The sequence below is a fragment of the Toxorhynchites rutilus genome, chromosome 3, assembly GCF_029784135.1.
Source record: "Toxorhynchites rutilus septentrionalis strain SRP chromosome 3, ASM2978413v1, whole genome shotgun sequence".
In the NCBI taxonomy this organism is placed as follows: Eukaryota; Metazoa; Arthropoda; class Insecta; order Diptera; family Culicidae; genus Toxorhynchites; species Toxorhynchites rutilus.
In genome coordinates this window covers 86594663-86616347 of record NC_073746.1, presented here as the reverse complement: position 1 = coordinate 86616347, position 21685 = coordinate 86594663, and the positions used below count along the sequence as shown (strand labels likewise).

The window sequence follows — 21685 nt, the reverse complement described above, 5'->3', positions numbered from 1 at the left end:
GAACAATGAAATAACAGAAAGAATACCCTTTCGCCGAAATGGCTACTACTGTGAAATTTACCATAATGTAATGGAACAGAAAACTTAAAAACGCCTAAATGGCTACTACTAACTACTGTGTAATCTACAGTTTATAGAAACATTAAACATATGTACATGTACACGATTAAAACCCGGCTCTGTTACAGCTAAAATGCTAATGAGCCTAATAAATAAATAAATGGGATTAAAAAAAAAGTCGCGAAAACAGGAAAAGTTAGAAATCGCGAGTAGATTTCCAGGAAGACGGCCAACGAGGTCTGGAAAACCATCCCTCCTACAACCGGAACAACAGGACGTCGCAACCCAGCTTCAAGGTGAGTGTAGGCTAAGGAAGTGAGTGGTAAGGCAACATAGCCAAACGCGAGGTTTTCCCCTTAGTAGTCAGTATAGCGTATGCCGAACTGAGGCATTTTTAAAAGGAGTTTCGTGCGTGCCACCGAGCTTCGAAACCCTCAGTGATAATTTCTTTGAGAAAAATTATTGATTATTGTAAAACTTATTAACATAAGTAGCGGTAAATGGAAATACGTTTGTTTTTTTATAAATTCAATTATTTATTGCATTTTCACAGGATGGCAACTACAAGATGGGGCAATATATATATTTTTTCAAAATGTTATCAATACGGGTATCAGATGAAAGGGCTTGATTAGTAGAATACAGTTATTAATGAAAAATACAATTCCAAAATGGCCGCCACCACAAAATACCCCATCAATATGGGTCTCGCAAGAAGGGCTTGACTAATAGAACACAGTTATTGATGTAAAATGTAAATGTAAAAATGGCAGATTACATATTTTCTCAGAAAAATACACAAAATACCCCATCAATATGGGTCTCGCAAGAAAGGGCTTGACTAATAGAACACAGTTATTGATGTAAAATGTAAATGTCAAAATGGCAGATTACATATTTTCTCAGAACCCCTTCAATATGGGTATCAAATAAAAGTCAACTAGTAGAACACAGTAGATCATGAAAAATGAAAACCCAAGATGGCCGCAGTCTCAAAATTATCAAATAAGCAGGAACTTTTTGATCAACGTATTATACTAATGATACAGATAATGTACTATAAACAAGAAAATAAAATAATTAAAAAAAACTTTTTAAGTTAAACGGTTGAACTTTTTGTGATTAAACATAATAATAATACAGTTATTGAAGTTACATATTCCAAAACAATTCTCCCACGGCCCATAGTATGTGGTTAACTCTCCGAAAACACACTGCGAGAGAGCGGAATCTCTCATGTTATTTCTGAAGCATCACCATGCTGCAGCCATAGTTAACTCTGAAAATCCGGTGAATCCACACAGATAGTTCCATACGCGCCAAGTCATAATCATTAACGCAACGGCACTTCGCCCCTTCGCTGTGACGCTGTATATAAATAAATTATTGGAATTACTGCGACGTTTTCACGCACACAATTTCTAGGTAAGTATAGTGAATTAGGGCAACTAATTATGCTATGAATACATGTCGAAGCGACTGTTTTTTGCAATAATTTATATTGGAAAAACAAGAGAATATCATATAGAATTTTCAAATAGCCAACGATTGAGGAAGCGTTGCAATATATTCAAATAATCAAGCCTCCACCATCTCGTGATCTAATGTGAATAGTGATCTTTCGAAACGCCTGATCTTTCCAGAACACCTGTCACCATATGTTTTCATCCCATGACTATTTTTATCAACATAAAGCGGGAAAAATACTTTTACAAGAATTTCCTCTCTCATGGGACTCGAACATTAGTTTTACTGGAGGTTTGCGCAGAGTGAGTATAATGCAAACCGCGCATGAGTTTCTTGTTCCAGTTCAGAGCAAGTGCAACAACCCAATGGTCCGTGTAATTTGGAAATTTGGCAAACTTGGAGAGTGTTGTATTCAAGCACAGCGCTAAGTGAAACAAACAAACAATTAACCACGCGCCTGGAAACACCATTGTGCGAGCTGTAATCTTCCGCTCTTCGTAATAGATGCAAACGCGCTGTGCAATATGAGTGTTTTTTTAATGGTGAGTGGAAATAAAGTTATTGAAGTTAGGAATACTGTTTAAAAATGAAACAATGATTGATTCACAATTTTAAATATTAGATTGATTAATGCTAGAGTTATTTTTTATCATATTAAGTTTGTGGAATGATCCAACATCAATGTTTCCATAAGGAACTGAGGAACTCAGAAAACATAATCCACGAGTATCATGAACGCACAACGTATCAAAGCAATTTGATAAATGGGAAAGACAATCCATGATTGCACTTGATTAGCACTTACTTCGCACAAAATCTGGAAGTGTGGGCCTCAAAATCATATTCTTTATTGTAGATTATATCGAGAGCAGAAAGTGAGACAAACCATCGGCTTCTGATCTCTTTTTTCAATATGAAACACACGCATGCCCACACCATACACAAAATATTGGAACGCTTCTGCATTCGCTACCGACGAAGAGTTTGGCACGTTCTTGCCGTTCGGTAGTGAGACTGAAATAATCTCTAGCGGTTTTGAGATAAACATAAACACATCGTTTATTTCGATATGTTCAGTACGCATCACCGTAGCGGGCAAATCAGCTGGAGATTTTCATGAATCAAACGTTAACGAGATGTTTAGTTTGAAACTGTTTTGCTGTAGTACTCACGCAGAGCGTGATGTATGTGTCACAGCACGATCAGAGGATCTTTAAGACTTTAAACAACGTTTCTTCAACTTGTACCAAGTTTTCTACATGTGATCTAGAAATTCTGCGAATGAATAAGATACGTGATGTGCAGTACAATTATCAGAACTAAACATCGTTATCACTTGTATAGTAATATTGTAATTGTGAATGGCACTAGAGTATCATAGCTTTGCATGAAAAAAGGAAAATTTTCGGATGGCGATGAAAAAAACTAGAAGTGGGTAATATTTGTGATATAACCGTAAGGTGGGACTACCTTTGGCTCAGCAATCAACAAGTAACAAGCGTAAAGCTCTAAGATTTCATATTTCGAATAAAGTGACTATCATACAACTTGGTTTAGCCGAAAAATAAATATTAACGCTCAAAGGAGAAATCGATTCCTCTTCGGAAATACTCAGCGCAAATAATACGCCCTTCTCCAACCCCCGACAATTGAAATCATCGGTCTATAGCGGCATTCGTGAGAATTCGATAATAGAACTGCTGCTTTCGCCAAAAAATACGGCTCCGTCCGGCGGCAGAAAAGAAATGAGATTGAAAGAGAAGAGCGTAGCAAACATCGAACGACTTTCTTGAAATGGATTTCCGAACGGGTAACAGCTTATGTACAGATTTTAATGATTTCAATAGCCTGTTTTCGAAACAATTTTTAATCTATTGAGACAAGTTTTCGGGTCAATAATTAATATGCACATAACCAGTGGTGTCGAGTGGAGCTTCCGCATCCAGATTTGTGTGATTTCAATGGCCTGTTATAAAAGCAATTTTTAAGCTATTGAAACACTTGTTTGTTTCGGATCAATAATTCATAAGCACATAATGCGTGGACGTTTTATCTTTCGAATGAAGTGGCTATCATACTATTTCGTTCAGCCGTCAAAGAGGTTTTAGCCCTTTCACGTACAACGTTGAGTCTCACTCGATCTGAAATGATTGTGCCAAAACTTACAACATCGAGTCCCTCTCGTGGTGCGCTTGCATATCACAAGACGCTAAGACGCTCAGCAGAGTAGTGAAATTATTCGATGCGTGACCCATCGACGCGTTTGCATTTGGTCCGCTCTTTTGCAAATTAAATCGTACGCGAAGGGGTTAACGCTCAAAATCTTGTTTTTTTTTACCCTGGTATATAAATGAAAGACATAGTCCTACGTCAAAACTACAAAAGATGATTTAAGGGGTTATAGATTACAGCCATGAAGACACTAATAAATATTTTGAAAAAAATGTATATCAGTGTTCAACAATATATGAAAACTATTCTGCATTTCCAAGAAATTTATCCGTATACTAGCAGATCCGGCAGACGTGAGACCAAGACGGTGTTGAGGAGGACTACACCGGTGCACTGAACAACGACGACGTACCACACCCGACGATGGGTGAAGTTAAGGAGGCCATTAATCAGCTCAAGAACCACAAAGCAGCTGGTAAGGATGGCCCCGTAGCGGAGCTCTTCAAGGGAGGTCCGGGAAAACTTGAAGTATATACGCATCTGTTGATAGTTAGGATCTGGGACATAGAACAGCTACCGGAGGTGTGGAAGGACGGGGTAATGTGCCCCATATATAAAAAAGGTGACAAGCTGGATTGTGGGAACTATCGTGCCATCACAATTCTGAATGGTGCCTACAAAATTCTGTCTCAGATCATCTTCCGCCGTCTATCGCCATCAGTAAGTAGATTTGTGGGAAGTTATCAGGCTGGATTCATGCCCAGATTTTTACACTGCGGCAGATCCTCTAAAAGTGCCGCGAGTATCAGGTCCCTACGCACCACATCTTCGTTGACTTCAAGGCCGCATATGATACAATCGACCGACGACAGCTATGGAGTATCATGGACGACCACGGGTTGATTGGGCTTAGGATCAATGTGTCTAAGACTAAATACATGCTAGCAAGAGGGACTGATCGTAACAGAGTTCTTCTTGGTAGTAGTGTTGTGATCAACGGCGACGCTTGTGGTGGTAGAGGAATTTGTCTACCTTGGCTCGTTGATAACAACTGACAACAACAACAGCTGTGAAATTCGAAGACGCATAGTCAATGGAAGTCGTGCCTACTATGGGCTCCGCAAATTCTTGAGGTCCATCAAACTCCGACCCCGTACGAAGTGTACCATGTACAAATCCCCAATCCGACTGGTTGTTCTCTATAGGCACGAAGATGGACGATGCTTGAAGAGGGCTCAAAAGCACTTGGTGTTTTCAAACGCCGAGTGCTCAGAACAATATACGGTGGTGTACAGGAAAACGGAGTATGGAGAAGGAGAACGAACCACGAACTGGCGCAATTCTACGGCGAACTCAACATCCAGAATGTCTTCAAGGTTGGACGAGTGCAATGGGCAGAGCATATTGCAAGATTGCCGGACAGCAGCCCTGCAAAGATGGTGTTCGCATCGAATCCGGTGGGAACAAGAAGGAGAGGAGCCCAGCGAGCGAGGTGGTTGGACCAGGTGGTGCGGGACTTGACAAGAATCGGGGCAGTCACATTATTTCTAGAGAATATACGAATTCTGGTGAACATTTTTGAACATCCATTCATGGACTAGGGAACCAAAAATACTCCAGACAACTTCATTGAAGTTGATGTACCTGCTGATTTTGCAGATTGATATGAACATTGAATGTTTTTCTCAGCTGAGGCGAATAAGGTACCACCCAGTGATTGTCAATGTCGATGTTTCGTTGTTGACATTTGTGAATGATTGGCCGCCAGTATATGAATTTCATCGCTGATATATAAGATATCCGCCTACACTTGTGATCGTGTTGTTGGTGAAATCTTTAGGAAACCACTTGGTACATTTTCCATCTACCAAGCATGCCGATAAAAGTTCCAGATCACCATGTTTGTTACAACATAATCGAACAATAACTTATATTCGGAATACGATAGGTTTGAAACTCGTTCGAATTTCATCGACTCGATCGACTTTTGCATTATGAAATCAATATTACTCGATGTTATTTGAATACTTAGAAGACATAGTCCTGACCCTAACTTAACTATTTTTCTACAAATTTCCTTGCATTACCGCCAAAACTTTATCCGTAATATAAAGTCATTATGAGACATAATTATCTTTCAAGGTGTTTACACACCTTAATACGGTAGGGCTAATTTACATTTAAAAATGTTGTTTTGAAAGCGTGTTTATTCATCCAAAAAAATCATTACAATTTTCGCTTCACATAAATGGAACACGGTTTAGAGCTTGGCACTCAGAATACATTCAATGCGTTTTATCTGGAATAGAAATCATTACTAAGTGCTAAAAAAAGACGCAAGTAATTCTACGTTGAGACGGCGAAGTTTTTCGCTGAACGTTAGTTTCATCAAATGAAATAGAATACGAAGCTCGTAGTCGTCTTGTGTGAATTTGGACATTGGTTTGGTTTGAATTGCGTGGCTAGGTTATCACATTTGCACAATTTGATTGGATTTGAGTCGTATGGATTACAGAATGCAAAATTCCAATCCGTTCGGGTAATCCATAATCGATCATATTTGAGAATTTGGGTGAGTAGACGGATCTAGAATTTCCGACGAAATTTCACTATCGATTTTCTCAGGGCATAACTTGTCGAGTGACCAAACTATAATGTATGTGTATGAGATAATTTTCGATTTTTTCATTCTACCGAATATACGAGGTCTGTTCAAAAAGTATTGCGACTTTCGAATTTACGCGGGTTACGTATATTCGATTCTAGATTTTTTTATGGCATTATATTGGTACTCATGTCTCTCATTTATGCTGACAAGTGTGTGCCGATGAGCGTCCGTGGGAAAATCAGAAGCCGCCCAAAGCCGAACGATGACTGCCTGCTGATAAGACGTCGGAAGATGTGCCGGGTGCCTAGCCCACTTGATCGTTAAACTGACGATGTCCGTGTTACCAGAACTGGGTATGTCACACATCTTCTCTCTTCTCCGAAAAAAAGGATTGAATAGAAAAAAGACGAAAAAAACAAATACATGTGGATTTCGTTTCAGTGCGGATTGGTTGTACCTTTCCGCACTCTTATCATTTCAATTTTTTTATACGATCGTCCCGAACCATTTTTAAACAGCACGGTCGTCCCGATCCGCACTCTTATCATTTTTATTTTTTTCATACCATCGTCCCGAACCGTAAATATTTTTTCTTCCATTTTTAAGCAACACGGTCATCCCGATTCGCACTCTTATCATTTCCATTTTTTATATGATCGTCCCGAACCACACATATTTTCACTTCCATTTTTAAGCAGCACGGTCGTCCCGATCCGTACTCTTATCATTTTTATTTTTTCATACCATCGTCCCGAACCGTAAATATTTTTACTTCCATTTTCAAGCAACACGGTCGTCCCAATCCGCACTCTTATCATTTCCATTTTTTATATGATCGTTCCGAACCACAAATATTTTTACTTTCATTTTTAAGCAGCACGGTCGTCCCGATCCGCACTCTTATCATTTTAATTTTTTCATACGATCGTCCCGAACCGCAAATATTTTTACTTCCATTTTTGAACAGCATGGTCGTCCTGATCCGCACTCTCATCATTTTATATTTTTTTATACGATCGTCCCGAACCACAAATATTTTTACTTCCATTTTTAAGCAGCACGTTCGGCCCGATTCGCACTCTTATCATTTTCATTTTTTCATACGGTCGTCCCGATCCGCAAATATTTTTACTTCCATTTTTGAACAGCATGGTCGTCCCGATCCGCACTCTTATCATTTTCATTTTTTCGTACGATCGTCCCGAACCACAAATATTTTTACTTCCATTTTTAAGCAGCACGGTCGTCCCGATCCGCACTCTTATCATTTTCATTTTTTCATACGATCGTCCCGATCCGCAAATATTTTTACTTCCATTTTTAAGCAGCACGGTCGTCCCGATCCGCATTCTTATCATTTCCATTTTTTCATACGGTCGTCCCGATCCGTACATTGATCTAGTTTTCCCTTCCTACATTCAAAAAAAGTGGCACATATCGGTGTTAATAATTTGTTCATTTTCATTGTGCATCTTTAGAATAACGCTCATTATTAAAATGTGATCCGTAATCTTGAGTTCCAATGCGTTACTGCGAAGTAAAAAAATATAGGAGGTTGTATCCAAGATACGATCGCATTGTTGACGTAGAAATACGCTGTTATTTTATATAAGTCACTTGTTTATAACTTCGGATATTATTTTATAATGCTGCGAAATTTTAGAATCAACTGTTTAGTAGGAGGGGTTTGATCGCCCTGAAATGTTTTTTTAATTGTAAAATCAATTGATAGTAATTGATTGATGATTCATTCTCGTCCTCGCAGAACAATACACTAGCATTGAAAATGTATCTCCAACGCTATTCCAGTGGCCTTTTTCGCAATTGACATAGACTCGGCTGCAGTCGATTACATGCTTGTTGCACCAGCACCATTATTCCACATCTCATAACTACATCAATATATCTTTGGCACTGCATGGAAACAACAACAATGACAATACTTGCAAGTATCGAATATCACTGGTCACTGGCTACATGTTATTTAGTATTGCCTCAGTGGAATCGCACCTATAGACATCGTTCGTAACGGGTGTTAAATAAAAAACTAGATTTTTTTCAATACCTTTCAGTAACTCAAATAAAGAGCGTAAAATTTTCTTTCTCCAAGAAAATTGCTCTTAGGGCTCCCTAGAAACAGATGGCGTGTTTGGTTTTGCTAGTTTGAATTTAGTCAAAGCAAAAATGGTGTCGAAACAGCACGTTCTCCGCGAACGCATTGTACGGTTCTACGAAACGCATTTCCAGCAAGGAAAAAAGTTCACGATGGCACATTTTAAGGAAGAAAATGTACCTGTCAGTATGGTATATCGTATTCTGGGTTCCCTGAACGTAGAGCGGAAGGTCGGAAGTGGTCGTCCGGTGACGATAATGACGTAGCAGAGGAAGACATCGTTAAAGAAGCTGTTTGACAACAAGGACGCAACCAGCCTGCGTGACGCCGGTCGGAAATATGGCTGCTCCCACGTATTGATCCATCGGACCCTCAAGATGGAAGGAATCGTCTGCAGGAAGAAGACGAGGTCGCCGGAGTACACGGAGGAGCAGATTGAGACGGTTAAATTACAGTGTCGGTGGATGACCAAAAAATACCGCGGGACGTCTTTCGTTCTGGACGACGAAAGCTATTTTCCGCTGTCCAAAACGCATATTCCAGGAAATGATAATTACTACTCCAGCGACAAGTCATCCACACCGCCATAAGTGAAATACAAGTTCAAGCACAAGTTTGAAAAAAAGGTTATGTTGTACATCGCCATTTCCGACCGGGGCATTTCAAAGCCTTGGTTTAAGCCGAGCGATCTACCAATCAACCAACAAATCTATCGAGAAGAGTGCCTCGATAAAATCCTGCTGCCGTTCCTGAACGAGCATCACGCGGATGGGAAGTACGTCTTCTGGTCGGACACAGCGTTTTCCCGTTACGCCAAGAAGACGCTGGCGTATCTTGAGGAGAAAAAGATACCGTTCGTGCCGAAAGATCGTAACCCAACAAGCTTGCCCCAGTGCCGCCCAATAGAGGATTTCTTTGGCTCACTCAGTGCCCTAGTGTATAAAACCAATTGGAGGGCCAAGGTCACGAAGCAACTGACTACAAGAATCCGGAATTGTATCCGGAAAATGGACGTAAGTGCCGTACAACGTTCTTGTGAGAGCATCGCGACAAAGTTGCGTCGAACAGCAGACCACGGCCCTTACTCAAACATTCACTGACATTTTTTGAAGAAAATACATTATGTTATTAATAAAAAATACTGAAATCGATGAAAAAAAAAACTATTTTTTTTATATGTGATTGAAAAAATTCTCATTTTTTTAACACCCGTTATAATGTAAACCAAGCGCCAAACAAGCGTTCGCCATAGCATGCATACAGAACCATACATTGGTGGCTTAAAGCTAATAAAAATAAAAACACTTCTCATAATTTTGCGCTATTCTCAAATGAAACGCTTCTGTTAATATTACTGGCCTCGAAAAAATTTGCATTACTTTCTCATGCTCAAGATAAGCGCAGCTATCATCCTTAGTGGAGAAAGTTTTGCTACTGGCGAGCGAAACCAAATCATATACAAAATTCCAAAACGACAAGCACGCACGTACGCACCCAAAAATTCATATATCGATGGCTTGAAGCATCTAAATATACACAAACTTATCTCCATTTTGCGCTCTTCTCAACAGAAGCCATTTCTGTTAATATTGCTTGTCTAGATTAGCATAGCTGTCATCCTAGCTGGAGAGACTTTTGCTACCGTCATGCGAAATCAAAAATCAACTCAAAAGACCTGTGGAAAATTCTACTTTTTCCTCATAGTACTCCTCCACCCCTATTGCCTTGAGAAAGGCACTCGATCCCTCGCCGTCTAGCTCTCCCAGCAACGGTGCTGTCTAGTCGGTGTCCCCACGAAGAATGAAAGTTTGCCTCAGCGTGATCCACTGTTTATACTCTAGGCAAATATTCCTCTTCGTTCTTCTTCTATTCCTTCGTTCACGGAGACTTTATATCTTACGATTTCCCCTTCGTTGGTGGTCGATAAGTTGCTCGTTATTGACGGCATGGGTAGAAAAGCTCACAAATCAGCAGAAAAAATGTATGGGAAAATGGAAACACTTATAGTTTTCATGAATTTTAACCATTTACACACCAAGGAATTGTTATGTAGAAATATCAAACGAATCTTAGGGAATTTCCGATTCGTTTGGTATGTAAATCGCCAAAATCCGTTCGCGGCAAAAAAAGTTATTAACGTTAACTTTATTTCATAAAAACGTGACCTGTATTCTGATTTGGCGCCCTTAATGAAAGACGTAGTTCTAAGTCAAAAGTATTAATGCAATCGATTTACGAGACTGTTGTGCATCAGTACCTATTTTTTCAATATCGCCTACTAAACATAGAAACATAATTAATTTTGTGTTGTTATTCTATAACAATCAAAGTACTGACCTGCATTATTTAAAAAATCGAAGGATTGTATCCGAGTATCCTTTTTTTACGTAGGGCAACGTCTTACATTAAGTGTGCCAAATCAGAAAACAGGTCACGTTTTTATGAAATATAGTTAATTTTTTTTTTTATCTTCGCTTATTTTTCGTCGGCCTATTTCCGCCACTTTAGTGCCAATCACCGACATCAGGGAGGCGACTCCACCTGTTCCTACCTATCAGACTCAACAACTCATGAGCCGGGCCAACTTCTTTTACTTCCGCTCCGAAGGAAGACGTAACCAGAGATTTTTCGCCTCAGAAAATCCCAACGACGCCAGCTGGGATTGAACCCAGGCCGATCGGATTGTGAGGCTGTTACGCTAACCATACAACCACTGGCGCCGTCTAAATATAGTTAATGTCAATAACAATTTTTGCTGCGAACGGATTAAAGATTGATATGCAAATCGAATCGGAAAATTTCTAAGATTTGTTTGATATGTTATACATTACAACCAACAAATTTCAAAAAAAAGATTACGTAAAGGGTGTGTCACATCAAATTGCATCACGGAAAAAACGCTGTAGAAATTTAATTTTTAGGAATTATATCTTCAGCTTTTGCTTATAATCAGATAAGAGTGTATAGATCACGTTGGCCATGCTTCACTGTCAATTTTTCGTAAATTTGGAAAAATGTCGTCGAACGAAAAAGAGCGTCGTGAATTAATCCTGTGCACTCATTTCGAGAATCCGGAGTTGTCACATCGGGACATCGGTAAGATGCTGGGAATCATCCAATCCACGGTCAGCAGAGTACTAAAACGATACTTCGAGTACCTAACCATCGACCGTAAGGTGAAGAACGGCAAAAATGGATGCTCCGTCAGTGAAAAAGATCACAAGCGCGTAGTTAAGCAGTTTAGACGTGATCCGAGAAGTTCGGTCCGGGATGTCGCCAATAAGCTGAATTTGTCAAGTTCATTCGTCCAGCGGACCAAGCAGAGGGAGGGCCTGCGTACATACAAGGTTCAGAAGGCTCCTAACCGCGACGAAAGGCAAAACATGGTGGGTAAGACGCGAGCCCGGAAGCTGTACACCGAAATGCTGACGAAGCCGCATTGCCTGGTAATGGACGACAAAACTCACGTCAAAGCGGACTTTCGTCAGCTGCCGGGACTGTTGTTCTTCTCCGCAGAGGACAAATTCAGCGTTCCGGAGGAGATTCGCAAGCAGAAACTATCCAAGTTTGCCAAAAAGTACATGGTGTGGCAAGTGATCTGCTCTTGCGGAAAGCGGAACGCCCCCTTCGTGATGACCGGCACGGTAAACGGGCAGGTTTACCTTAAGGAGTGCCTACAGAAGCGCTTACTACCACTATTGAAGCAGCACGAGGGCCCGACCATCTTCTGGCCGGATCTCGCTTCGTGCCACTATTCAAAGGACGTGTTGGAGTGGTACGAAGCCAACGGGGTCACCTTCGTGCCAAAGGAAATTAACCCGCCCAACGCGCCGGAGATTCGCCCAATAGAGAAATATTGGGCGATTATGAAGCAGGCCCTCCGGAAGAACCCAAAAGTTGTCAAATCGGAGGCGGACTTCAAGAGAAAATGGATTTCTGTTCAAAAAAAACTACAACCTGACGTTGTACAGAACCTTATGGACGGGGTAAAGAGGAAGGTGCGAGCATACGGGCTTGGGCTCGAAGTATGAATAAAAAGAAAATGCCAAAAGTTGTTTAATAGTTTTTATTTTACTGTCTAAAATTTTCAAAAGGATCGGTCTACTGGGCGAATTTCTACAGCGTTTTTTCCGTGATGCAATTTGATGTGACACACCCTTTAGTCCTACGTCTTAAGCGGCCGTGTCTCGGATACAACCCCTCAATTTTTTTTAAATTTGTTGGTTTATTATTTCGGATATTATTTGCGAATACATCGAAATTTCATAAATAACTCTTTAGTAAAAAGTTTCGGCTTGCTATTCTTTCTTGTCTTTGCGAGAACAATATACTAATTGGTCATATATCGCAATTTGTTTCTTTATATCAATTCACGCATTGCACTGAGTATTTAACAGGAGCATCTTCCGTGCATCGCCATTCAACAAGCATCAAACACACGTCTAACAGATGTACACAGATGCAGCGATAAAAATGAAACATCGCGAGAATGACCGTTTATGAAAAAACGTTTCTCGACTCAAAACCAAAACCGTCAACAAAGCTAGTAGCTTGTTGAATCAGAACAGAACCGATGCGCACGAGAGCAAATACATGTACAGGAAATGAACAAGTTCTATGTTTCGCGCAACGATAACAAGCGACACACACAAAGCCAAACACTGATGGCTATATTCGCTAGCGTTTACAGCTCGAGGGGAAACATAAAACACAAAACCAGCAGAATAAACGACCTTTGTTGTTTCGGGCACCGAAAGATTATGAGAATTTTCCTCAGAGGAGATTCAATACTTATACGCTAGCGACAGCTTACTTATTATGCAAGAGTGGAGTTTACTCCGGGAATAATCTCTTTTACTTATTATGCAAGAGTGGAGTTTATTCCGGGAATAATCTCTTTTCGCTGTCCCCCTTCGTTGTTTCTATTCTAATGGCTGCATAAGTTCCCCGTTATTGACAGTTCTGTTCGGGAAAGCACACAAATGAACAGAACAAATGTATGGGGAAATGGGAATGCTTCCAATTTTCATCAATTTAAACCATATACAGAAAATTTCCGATTCGATTGGTATGTAAATCGTTAAAATCCGTTCGCAGCAAAAATAGTTACTAACGTTAATTTTATTTAATAAAAACGTGACCTGTTTTCTGATTTAGCACCCTTAATGTAAGACGTAGTCCTACTTCAAAATAAACCGTGGTTTCTGGCAACAAGTTCAATTTTTTCTATTCATGTTTCTTCACTTGAAAAAATCCCCGGTAGCAAATGATTGATGATTGGTAGCATTTACCAAAAAAAAAATCGTTACATTTACTAATTATTTATAATAATTATATTCTAATTATATTTCCCTCAGTGTGCAGTTTAACATAGAACATTAGTATTTCGGTTGGTAGAAATACGGCAATGCGGCTAATTTATACCTTTTCAAATGTATTATTCACTTACTAACAATCTTCATGCCTCCCATGATAAGACAGTTCTGTTATTTGGAGTCTTCCGTTAACGAGTTCCGGGCTGACTATTCATGACTTCGTCGCAGCGGGAAAATTTCGCTGCTCGCAATTTCGTGTTGTTCCTCAAAAGGTTCCACTGCCCCAAATGACCTTGGGAATCGTGCAACTTTTGTCACACCTAACTCTCACGCAGAGCGTCTGAAGGATCACTTCTCAAAACATGGGCGGTCTCCAATTATCCCGTTGAATCCTCGCTTCTGGCAAGATCGCCAGAATAAGTGCTCATGAGCGTCCGCGGGATAATCGGAGACCGCCCGATGCCGAACGATGACTGCCTGCTGATAAAATGGTGGAAGATGTGCCGGGTGCCCAGCCCACTTGATCGCTAAACTGACGATGCCCATGTTAGCAGAACTGGGCATGCCATACAACAAGTACGGCTATTTTGAATGTTCAGTCAATTTTGACAACTGTTTTTCTTACACGTGTTTTGATTCATCTTCACGCGGTAACCCGCGTATATTCGTGTAATGTTGTAATGAAACTCATTATTCATCCTTTGTTTGGACACACGTGCTGTAATATCATGACAATGCATTTCGTTTTGGCTTGGCTATGGCAAAGACTGTATCGGCGTTTCTCATGGAAGCGTCTCGCAAGTGAATGTATTACGGCGTGAGGCGCTTCTGTTGATTATGTCGTAGGATTCGCAGCTGTTCGCTCTCTACCGTTACGTATATGCCAACCATGGGTTTCTGGCACGGCTCACGACGTCGTAGAATGATGTTTTCCTGATCGCGTCGTATCTTCATTAAAATCCATCGAGCGCACTCTCTTATTTGTTTTATCTCATCTAACCACATGTTCATAGATATTAATTCAAAATGAGTAATTATGTTCATAATGAATGAAGTACCAGTGTTTAATGTTTAGCAATATCCGTGTTGTTCCGTCGTCGGGGGATTTTTCGTGAATGAAATTTCTTCTGACTTGCACTGTCACACATCTTGTAGAACTTGTGCCTCATGAATAGGGTGATTACCGTCGCACAAAGGGATAGGGCATAATTGTGCTCGGTCTGTCGGCATTGTTCCTTTTTGTCCATTTTATGTGGCCTTCTTTCTGTTAGTGACCGTCTCCGGAAGTAGTAGTGCGCGTCGTGTAAAATAAAGGTTTTTGATTGAAAAATGTGAGTAAGTGTAGTTTTTAGTAATGTTAAGCGTTGTTTATTTATTAGGTTTCGTTAAAAGTTCACTTCGTGTATAGTTGTAAACGTCGTTGACACATAAAAATTCAAAAGGAAAGGCAATTGGAAAATTGAATTAAATGGGGACGCCACGGTGGTTAACGTTAGCTGGTCAGTTCCGACCAGAGGACCTTTTATTTTTATATACAGTCGAGGACGTCAGGAGAACGGAAAAGACACGACGGAGGCCCTGCGAAAGTGATAATCAGCATAGCCCCTGAAAAGAGCTAAAAGCTGGTGAGGGAACCGAGCTTCCCTCCTTCTCACGCAGAAAATTATCACAATGTCAATGAAAATGTCCGAGATTAGATTCACATGTGATGTTTTGCGTAAATATAATATTTTATAACGTGATCACAGCGTAAATGGAATTTGGAAAAAAAACTAACAGCAATTCAAATAACTTCACGGGTTGTTGTTCCCCAAATTTGTCCAAAGAATTGAGAAGAAACCGCTACTATCTATTAAGGTTACATTTTTATAATGTAAAAGCTTTGGATAGAAAATGGAAACAAACATAAAATTGAATTTAGGCGCAATTCAACAATTTTTCCGATTATTTTTCCAAGAAATGGAGGAATGTTCACGTGGACAATAGGGGGAGGGGTATAGAAATAAACCATGCTTGTCCACGGAGGGGAGAGGGGTGTCTGAAATCGTACTTTTTCTTTCCACTTGGTATGTGGACACCCCTTTACAAAGGAATAATTTAGGTTGTCCAAATTTTGATCGTTCCTCAGAGTATATACAGTATATTCTCCAATGAACACATATTTCCTTATCGATCAATAACAATCAACTTAGAATAAAACCACATTATACACATAACTGATTATCTGATAGCAGATTTGTGAGAGAAGACACTCACTAGAACGATTTTTTTATGCTATTATAGTCTTCCCTTGGATATTTTAAAAACGTTTTGAGCGGCCGTATCACTTACAACTCGTCTCATGTTTGTATCAAGTGTTTTTGCTATGCTATCTGCATATATGATTTATATTTCTCCAAGGGCGTGAAAATGATTGATATAACCCGCGAAATGAGAATGAGTGCGTTGAATAGAATCAATCTTGTGTAGTGTTGAAAACGATATGAATTTGTTTTTTTTTCTCTTTTCGCAGATCCACCTCTTGAAAATGACTTACGAAAAGATGGACACATTTTACGATCTGGACCGGATATATGCAACCATTGAGCGAATGCTTGTGCTGATTCGGCAGCTGTCCGGAGTTTCACGGCTTGGCGAAAGTGGACGATCTCTATCGCTGGAACTGCAGCTGCTTAATACGATCGATGAAAAAAGCTACCAGGTCCAGGAACTGCAGACTGCTGGCGAATATTTGTTTGGCCAGTTCAAAATAATTTATACGGTAAACAAGGAATTGTACACGCAGCTAAATAAACGAGGAAGTAAAATTTTCGAGTTGGATCAGCAATTACGAGAACAAGGGAAGCCCAAATGTTTGTACTACATGGCGGATGTGATTAAGTACGAACCCGCCTTGCTGGCTATGCAGAAAGTGTTGGACAGGACTATGCGAGAAATAAGAATTTTAAAAAATCAGAGAAACAATCACAAGCTAGAGCTATGCGTCAGTCACATACGGAAAGCGAGTTTCGACAAAGCATTTGATGAGTTATTTTCGTTTGAAAATAGCATTGAATATTTACTGAAAATAATAGAGCAAGTGCTTGAAGGATCAATATGGAGATTGGTTAATATATTACAATTTTTGAAGGGATATTATTTATTTCAAAAATCAAATTCGGAAAACACATTTGTTGTTGGGTGTGAGCTTTTAGTACAGCATCTCAAATCTATAGTTCTGTTTCGTCGCGTCGAAACATTAATGATATACAGTTTAATCAACGATGTACTGAACGGAACCCACCATTTAGAAGATTTTTCTCGAGATCGTTTACAAATCCTCGTCATAGATTTATCAGCCAACAAAACACTGGCTGTCAACCAAATACAGAACGATCCTGACGAATCAAGTTCTTTTGCGAAACTGTTCGATAACATTTCCGAGGATCTTCTCCGTGAATTGATAAGGCTGTCATATCGAGGATGTCCTCCCAATCTGAAAAACATTCTTAAATTCATTCATTGTCTTCCGAGTGTTGACCACGATATACTTTGCTATCGTGAATTATACTCCGAGATGCTACAGATGGATCTTTCTAGATCTCACTCAATTTTCGCCTTAGCCCATCACATTAGAATGACAATGCAACATAGAAATTACGCGCAAGCAATTCACGCTTCGGAATTAGATGAACTGAAATCTATCCTACCTCAAAATGTGTGCAGTATTATATGGAAACACGTTTTCATTTCACGACACGAATCCCGAGTGCTGATGAAGTTCAGCGGTGCTGGCAAGGAGGTTGGATTCACGCGTTACACAGCGGATAAAAATCGCTTCGAGTTCGAACCAGTCGACGAAGGAAATTCGTTTCGAATTCGTAACGTTGCGACCAATGCTTACCTGGTGGAAATAGGAGGACGTCCGACGGTCGTGGGATCCAATTGTGACGCTTCCGATTATAGCGGTCATTGGAAGTTATTACCCCACGAAAACTGTACCTTTTTCAGAATAGCGAACTCTTGTTCAGGAAGATACTTGTATTCCAAATTTTCCGTGGGTTACGAGTATGATTTCTATAGCTGCCCAGAAATACTCTGCCTAACGGACGATGAAACAGTACTTAGTGAGGGTAATTCCTATTGGAAGATTGAAGATTTTTCGCTCGTCCACAGACGCGACTCAGAGTGTGTGATGTTGTAACGTTTGTTCTGTACATAGAAAATTGTGATATTTAATCAGTATATTTGTTAAATAAATCTGCATATGCAAAGAAAAACTATTTTGTGCTATTCTTTCCTTTTCCACCTAAGGCGCTTCGCGCAAATTTCAATGTTTGTTAATTCTGTTTTATCAACATAATAGTATTGATGAACCTATGTAGCAATAGACATCAAAAGATAACAAAAGCTTATTTTACGAGATTAAAAGGAACTCGGCCGTGTCTTGTCTTTTAAAGGCCGGTCATTGTTTATGATGACAAGCTGTTAATTCCCTGTCTCTTGTCGACATATGTTTTTGATTTGGCGCACATTCAATTTTGTAGACTTCAAAGGTTAACATATGTTTTCTATCGCGAGCGTTATTCGAAATGTGTTTTCAATCGGCAAACGTAGCAGATGGTAGCATTGATGGGATCATGTGAATGATTTCCAGTGATATAAAACCTTGTTGCTTCACATATCGAATAGTGATACTCGCAATAATAAAGCAAAGGAAAAATTTTGCATGTCTTAAATATTAAATTATTATATAGATTTTAATTTTCTAGGTGAAGAAATCTCTCACCCTCTTCTTCTTTCATCTTAATATTACAGCATAACCAATCACATCGAACCGTTTTTGTTTATGTGAGTCTTGGCTTCAGAATGCGAATTTTAGAAAAATTTTGCAATTTGCAAATTCACCCAAATACAATATTTATGAAATCAACACCTTTCTCATAATTCAATAATTGTATTGTTCCAAGTCTCACAGTGGTTAGCGTCCCACATTATCATGCCGGGTGTTCGTGTTCGAATCCCGTTTTGGCCGGGAGATTTTTCGTCAAAGAAATTTCCTTCAACTTGCACTGTAGTCACGCGTATTCTAGAGCTTGCCCCTCGGAATACGTATAAGGCGTGTTACTTGGCTTAAGAAATCTCAACTAAGTATTAATAAATGACCTAGTTAATGCATACGTTGAGACGGCAAAAGTTCCACAGGGAACGTAAACGCCATTCAAGTAAGTGAAGTATTGTTCCAAGTCTATACTATATAGGATGCATTACTTTGCTTGGGCCGTTTTTATGAAAATTTTATCCTTCATTGTGACGTTATAAAACCTTTGAGCATGAGGGATATTACGCCAAATCGTCTCTGGGATTGACAGCACCCTCTCAGAATAAAATCAAGCTTTGCGGTTATGCAGATATTAGCTATGAAAACATCTTGGTATACCCAATTTTTTCCAAAACTAGTCTGCTTTTCGATTATTACTTTTTCTCCTTGTTGGGTGTGAACCACTGCATCCATTATTTTGAACTATTGTGGTGTGCCCCATTTTTTATACTACGCTTCAAGCTTATCTACTGCTTATTGATGAAGAAGTAGACTGAAAGCTATAGCGAGATAGGTGCCAATCAGGAATAATCTGTTTGATAAAATTTATAGTCCTGATCGGCGACACAGACCAAACTTCCTTGGGCTCCAGAATGACCTTATCAAGGTGTTGAAGTCTGCATCTTGTTAGTGCTCCGCATTTGCAGAGCAAATGTTCCGAGGTTTCGCTTTCGGCATTACAAAAGCGACAAATATCATCTCACACTAAACCTATGTTTTTGAGATGGTATTTACTCGGACAGTTTCCTGTTATAAGACCAGTGAATGTGCTGAAGTCTTTCGTATTAAGACTCAGCAATTGTTGAGTAATTTTAATGCTCGGCGTGAAAAATTTTTTTGACTGGTTAAGTTGTACAGCCATCCAGTTGGCTGTTACTTCCCGGTCTTCCCATTTCTTCAGCTCACTCTTCAACACACATTCAGAAATTCCACAGAATGGTTCTGGACCAGTGAAGGGTGAGCATGAGCTGCGTCTTGCGAGTTCATCTGCTTGTTCATTTCCCTCTATACCGCAATGGCCAGAAATCCAGTACAGGTGTACCGAACTTATCTGACATAGTTGCCTTAAAAGGCAAATGCATTCCCAGACAATTTTTGAATAGCACTTGAAAGCATTGAGGGCTTTAAGTGCTGCTTGACTGTCTGAGAAGATGCAAATGTTGGCATGTCTATAATTTCTTTTAAGGCAGAGATTTATACGTTCTATCATTGCAGCTACTTCTGCCTGGAAAACTGTTGGCCAGTTCCCCATAGCTACAGAATTTTTTATTCTGGGACCATACACTCCAGCACCTGTTCTGTTATCCATTTTCGACCCATCAGTATAGAACAGGATTGAACCATTACGAACATTGGGACCACCTTCATCCCATACTGAACGAGAAAGTTGGATCACTCTGTATGGAATGTCATAATTGGTCCTAGGTTCCATCCAATCACGATTCATCTCTGAGGCTGAGACGCTCACGAGTTTTCGCGTGTTTCGCGTCTCATCTGTTGCGGACCGCTCACGAGTTTTCTCGTGTTTCGTGTTCCGTTTGTTACGGATGGATCACAAAATAACCCGTGTTTTCTACACTTAATGGTTAAATCCTTGGTCTGCCAAGAATCTAACAAGACCTACCGATGGCTCGCCTCCGTCTCATTCACACCGAAGGAAACTATCTCATTTGTGGAATTCGAACAAATACGTACAAGCGTACAAGTTCGCCCCAAAACGTGCGGTATCTAGGCGTATGTCTTACAGATTTCTTTGCGGTCCTTAATATGTTAACTAAAATCTTCGCATCCATAAAATTCTCAATTTACTCTGAGTAGGCCCTACTTCGCGACGAGCTGCGCAAAATATCTTGCGTATATAGTATGTAAAAAAAAATGATCCATCCCTGGTCATTTTTCAATTTTTTTCAAAAAATCCACCAAAATAATGCAATAAGTTTATTAAAATGATTTTTTTTTCTATTGGTATTAGAAGCGTAGTCATGTGATATAAAAGTAACCTTGATCAAATTTTGAGGTCAGATAATTGAAATAATAGTAAAATATATGTATCTATCCGCTTCATTCCGGACATCCGTTTAATATTTTGTGGGAGTGACAGCTTGTGCTGGCCATTACAAAATTTTCCCAATTTGATGTCCAGCCTAATTCTACGCGGCGTGTGAGGTGAGATGACAATTGTCATATCACCATCATGCAATTTTTCTCACTCTATTCCTACAGTCGTATCGGATGCCGTGAGAGGTTCATTTTATGTATGTGAGAAGAAGAACTACACGTGACAAGTTGTTCATTCTACTGGTTGCCAAATCAAATTAGAGACAGAAAACGTTATGACTCTCAAATACTGGTAAGCATTTGTGAAATATATATGGTACAGCAATATAAGATTAATACGAGCGAGCGAAACAAAAGACAAATAAGAATTCCGCATACTTTGCCACATACACGGCTCAGACCGAGATAGATATTGCTCTCCTTCAAGCTCTCATACATTTTATTTGCCCATTTGACGCTGCAAGGCACGAAATGGCATGGTTTCTGCCGAAAATGATATACTTTCTGACAACACTAGTTTGGGTGTAGACATTAGCACGTATTTACAGAAACTTCAGATTTTTATCGCATATATTTGAGAAAAATATCTGGCATCCTAAAATTTCATTTGTTTCGCTTAGAAAGGTCAACTTGGCCTGTTGTTAGCATAAACATTTTCGTTGTGTATCGGGACATTTTGACGAATTTGCAGCCATTTGATTGGGATTTAGTTTACTCAACAAGCAGAGTAAAATGATTGATTGTATCTTGTAAAGTTTTACACTTGGGTTTATTTCGACAGTCGCTTCACGACGAGATAATACGTTCATACA

At 39.6% G+C, this 21685-nt stretch overlaps 1 protein-coding gene across 4 annotated transcripts; it reads left to right on the top strand.

Moving 5' to 3' along the window:
* Window positions 1–1345: 1345 nt before the first annotated feature.
* Window positions 1346–17997, top strand: LOC129777982 (uncharacterized). Of its 4 annotated transcripts, XM_055784597.1 has the most exons (3): window positions 1346–1485; window positions 1704–2069; window positions 16248–17997. In XM_055784597.1, exons 2-3 carry the CDS (start codon window positions 2052–2054, stop codon window positions 17916–17918), a joined length of 1689 nt encoding a protein of 562 aa, XP_055640572.1. In that variant the 5' UTR covers window positions 1346–1485; window positions 1704–2051; the 3' UTR covers window positions 17919–17997. The 4 variants fall into 4 exon arrangements, with proteins under 4 accessions (XP_055640572.1, XP_055640573.1, XP_055640575.1 ...); XM_055784598.1 differs by lacking the exon at window positions 1704–2069 and having other exon boundaries at window positions 1348–1485; XM_055784600.1 differs by lacking the exon at window positions 1704–2069 and having other exon boundaries at window positions 1399–1430.
* Window positions 17998–21685: the final 3688 nt, after the last annotated feature.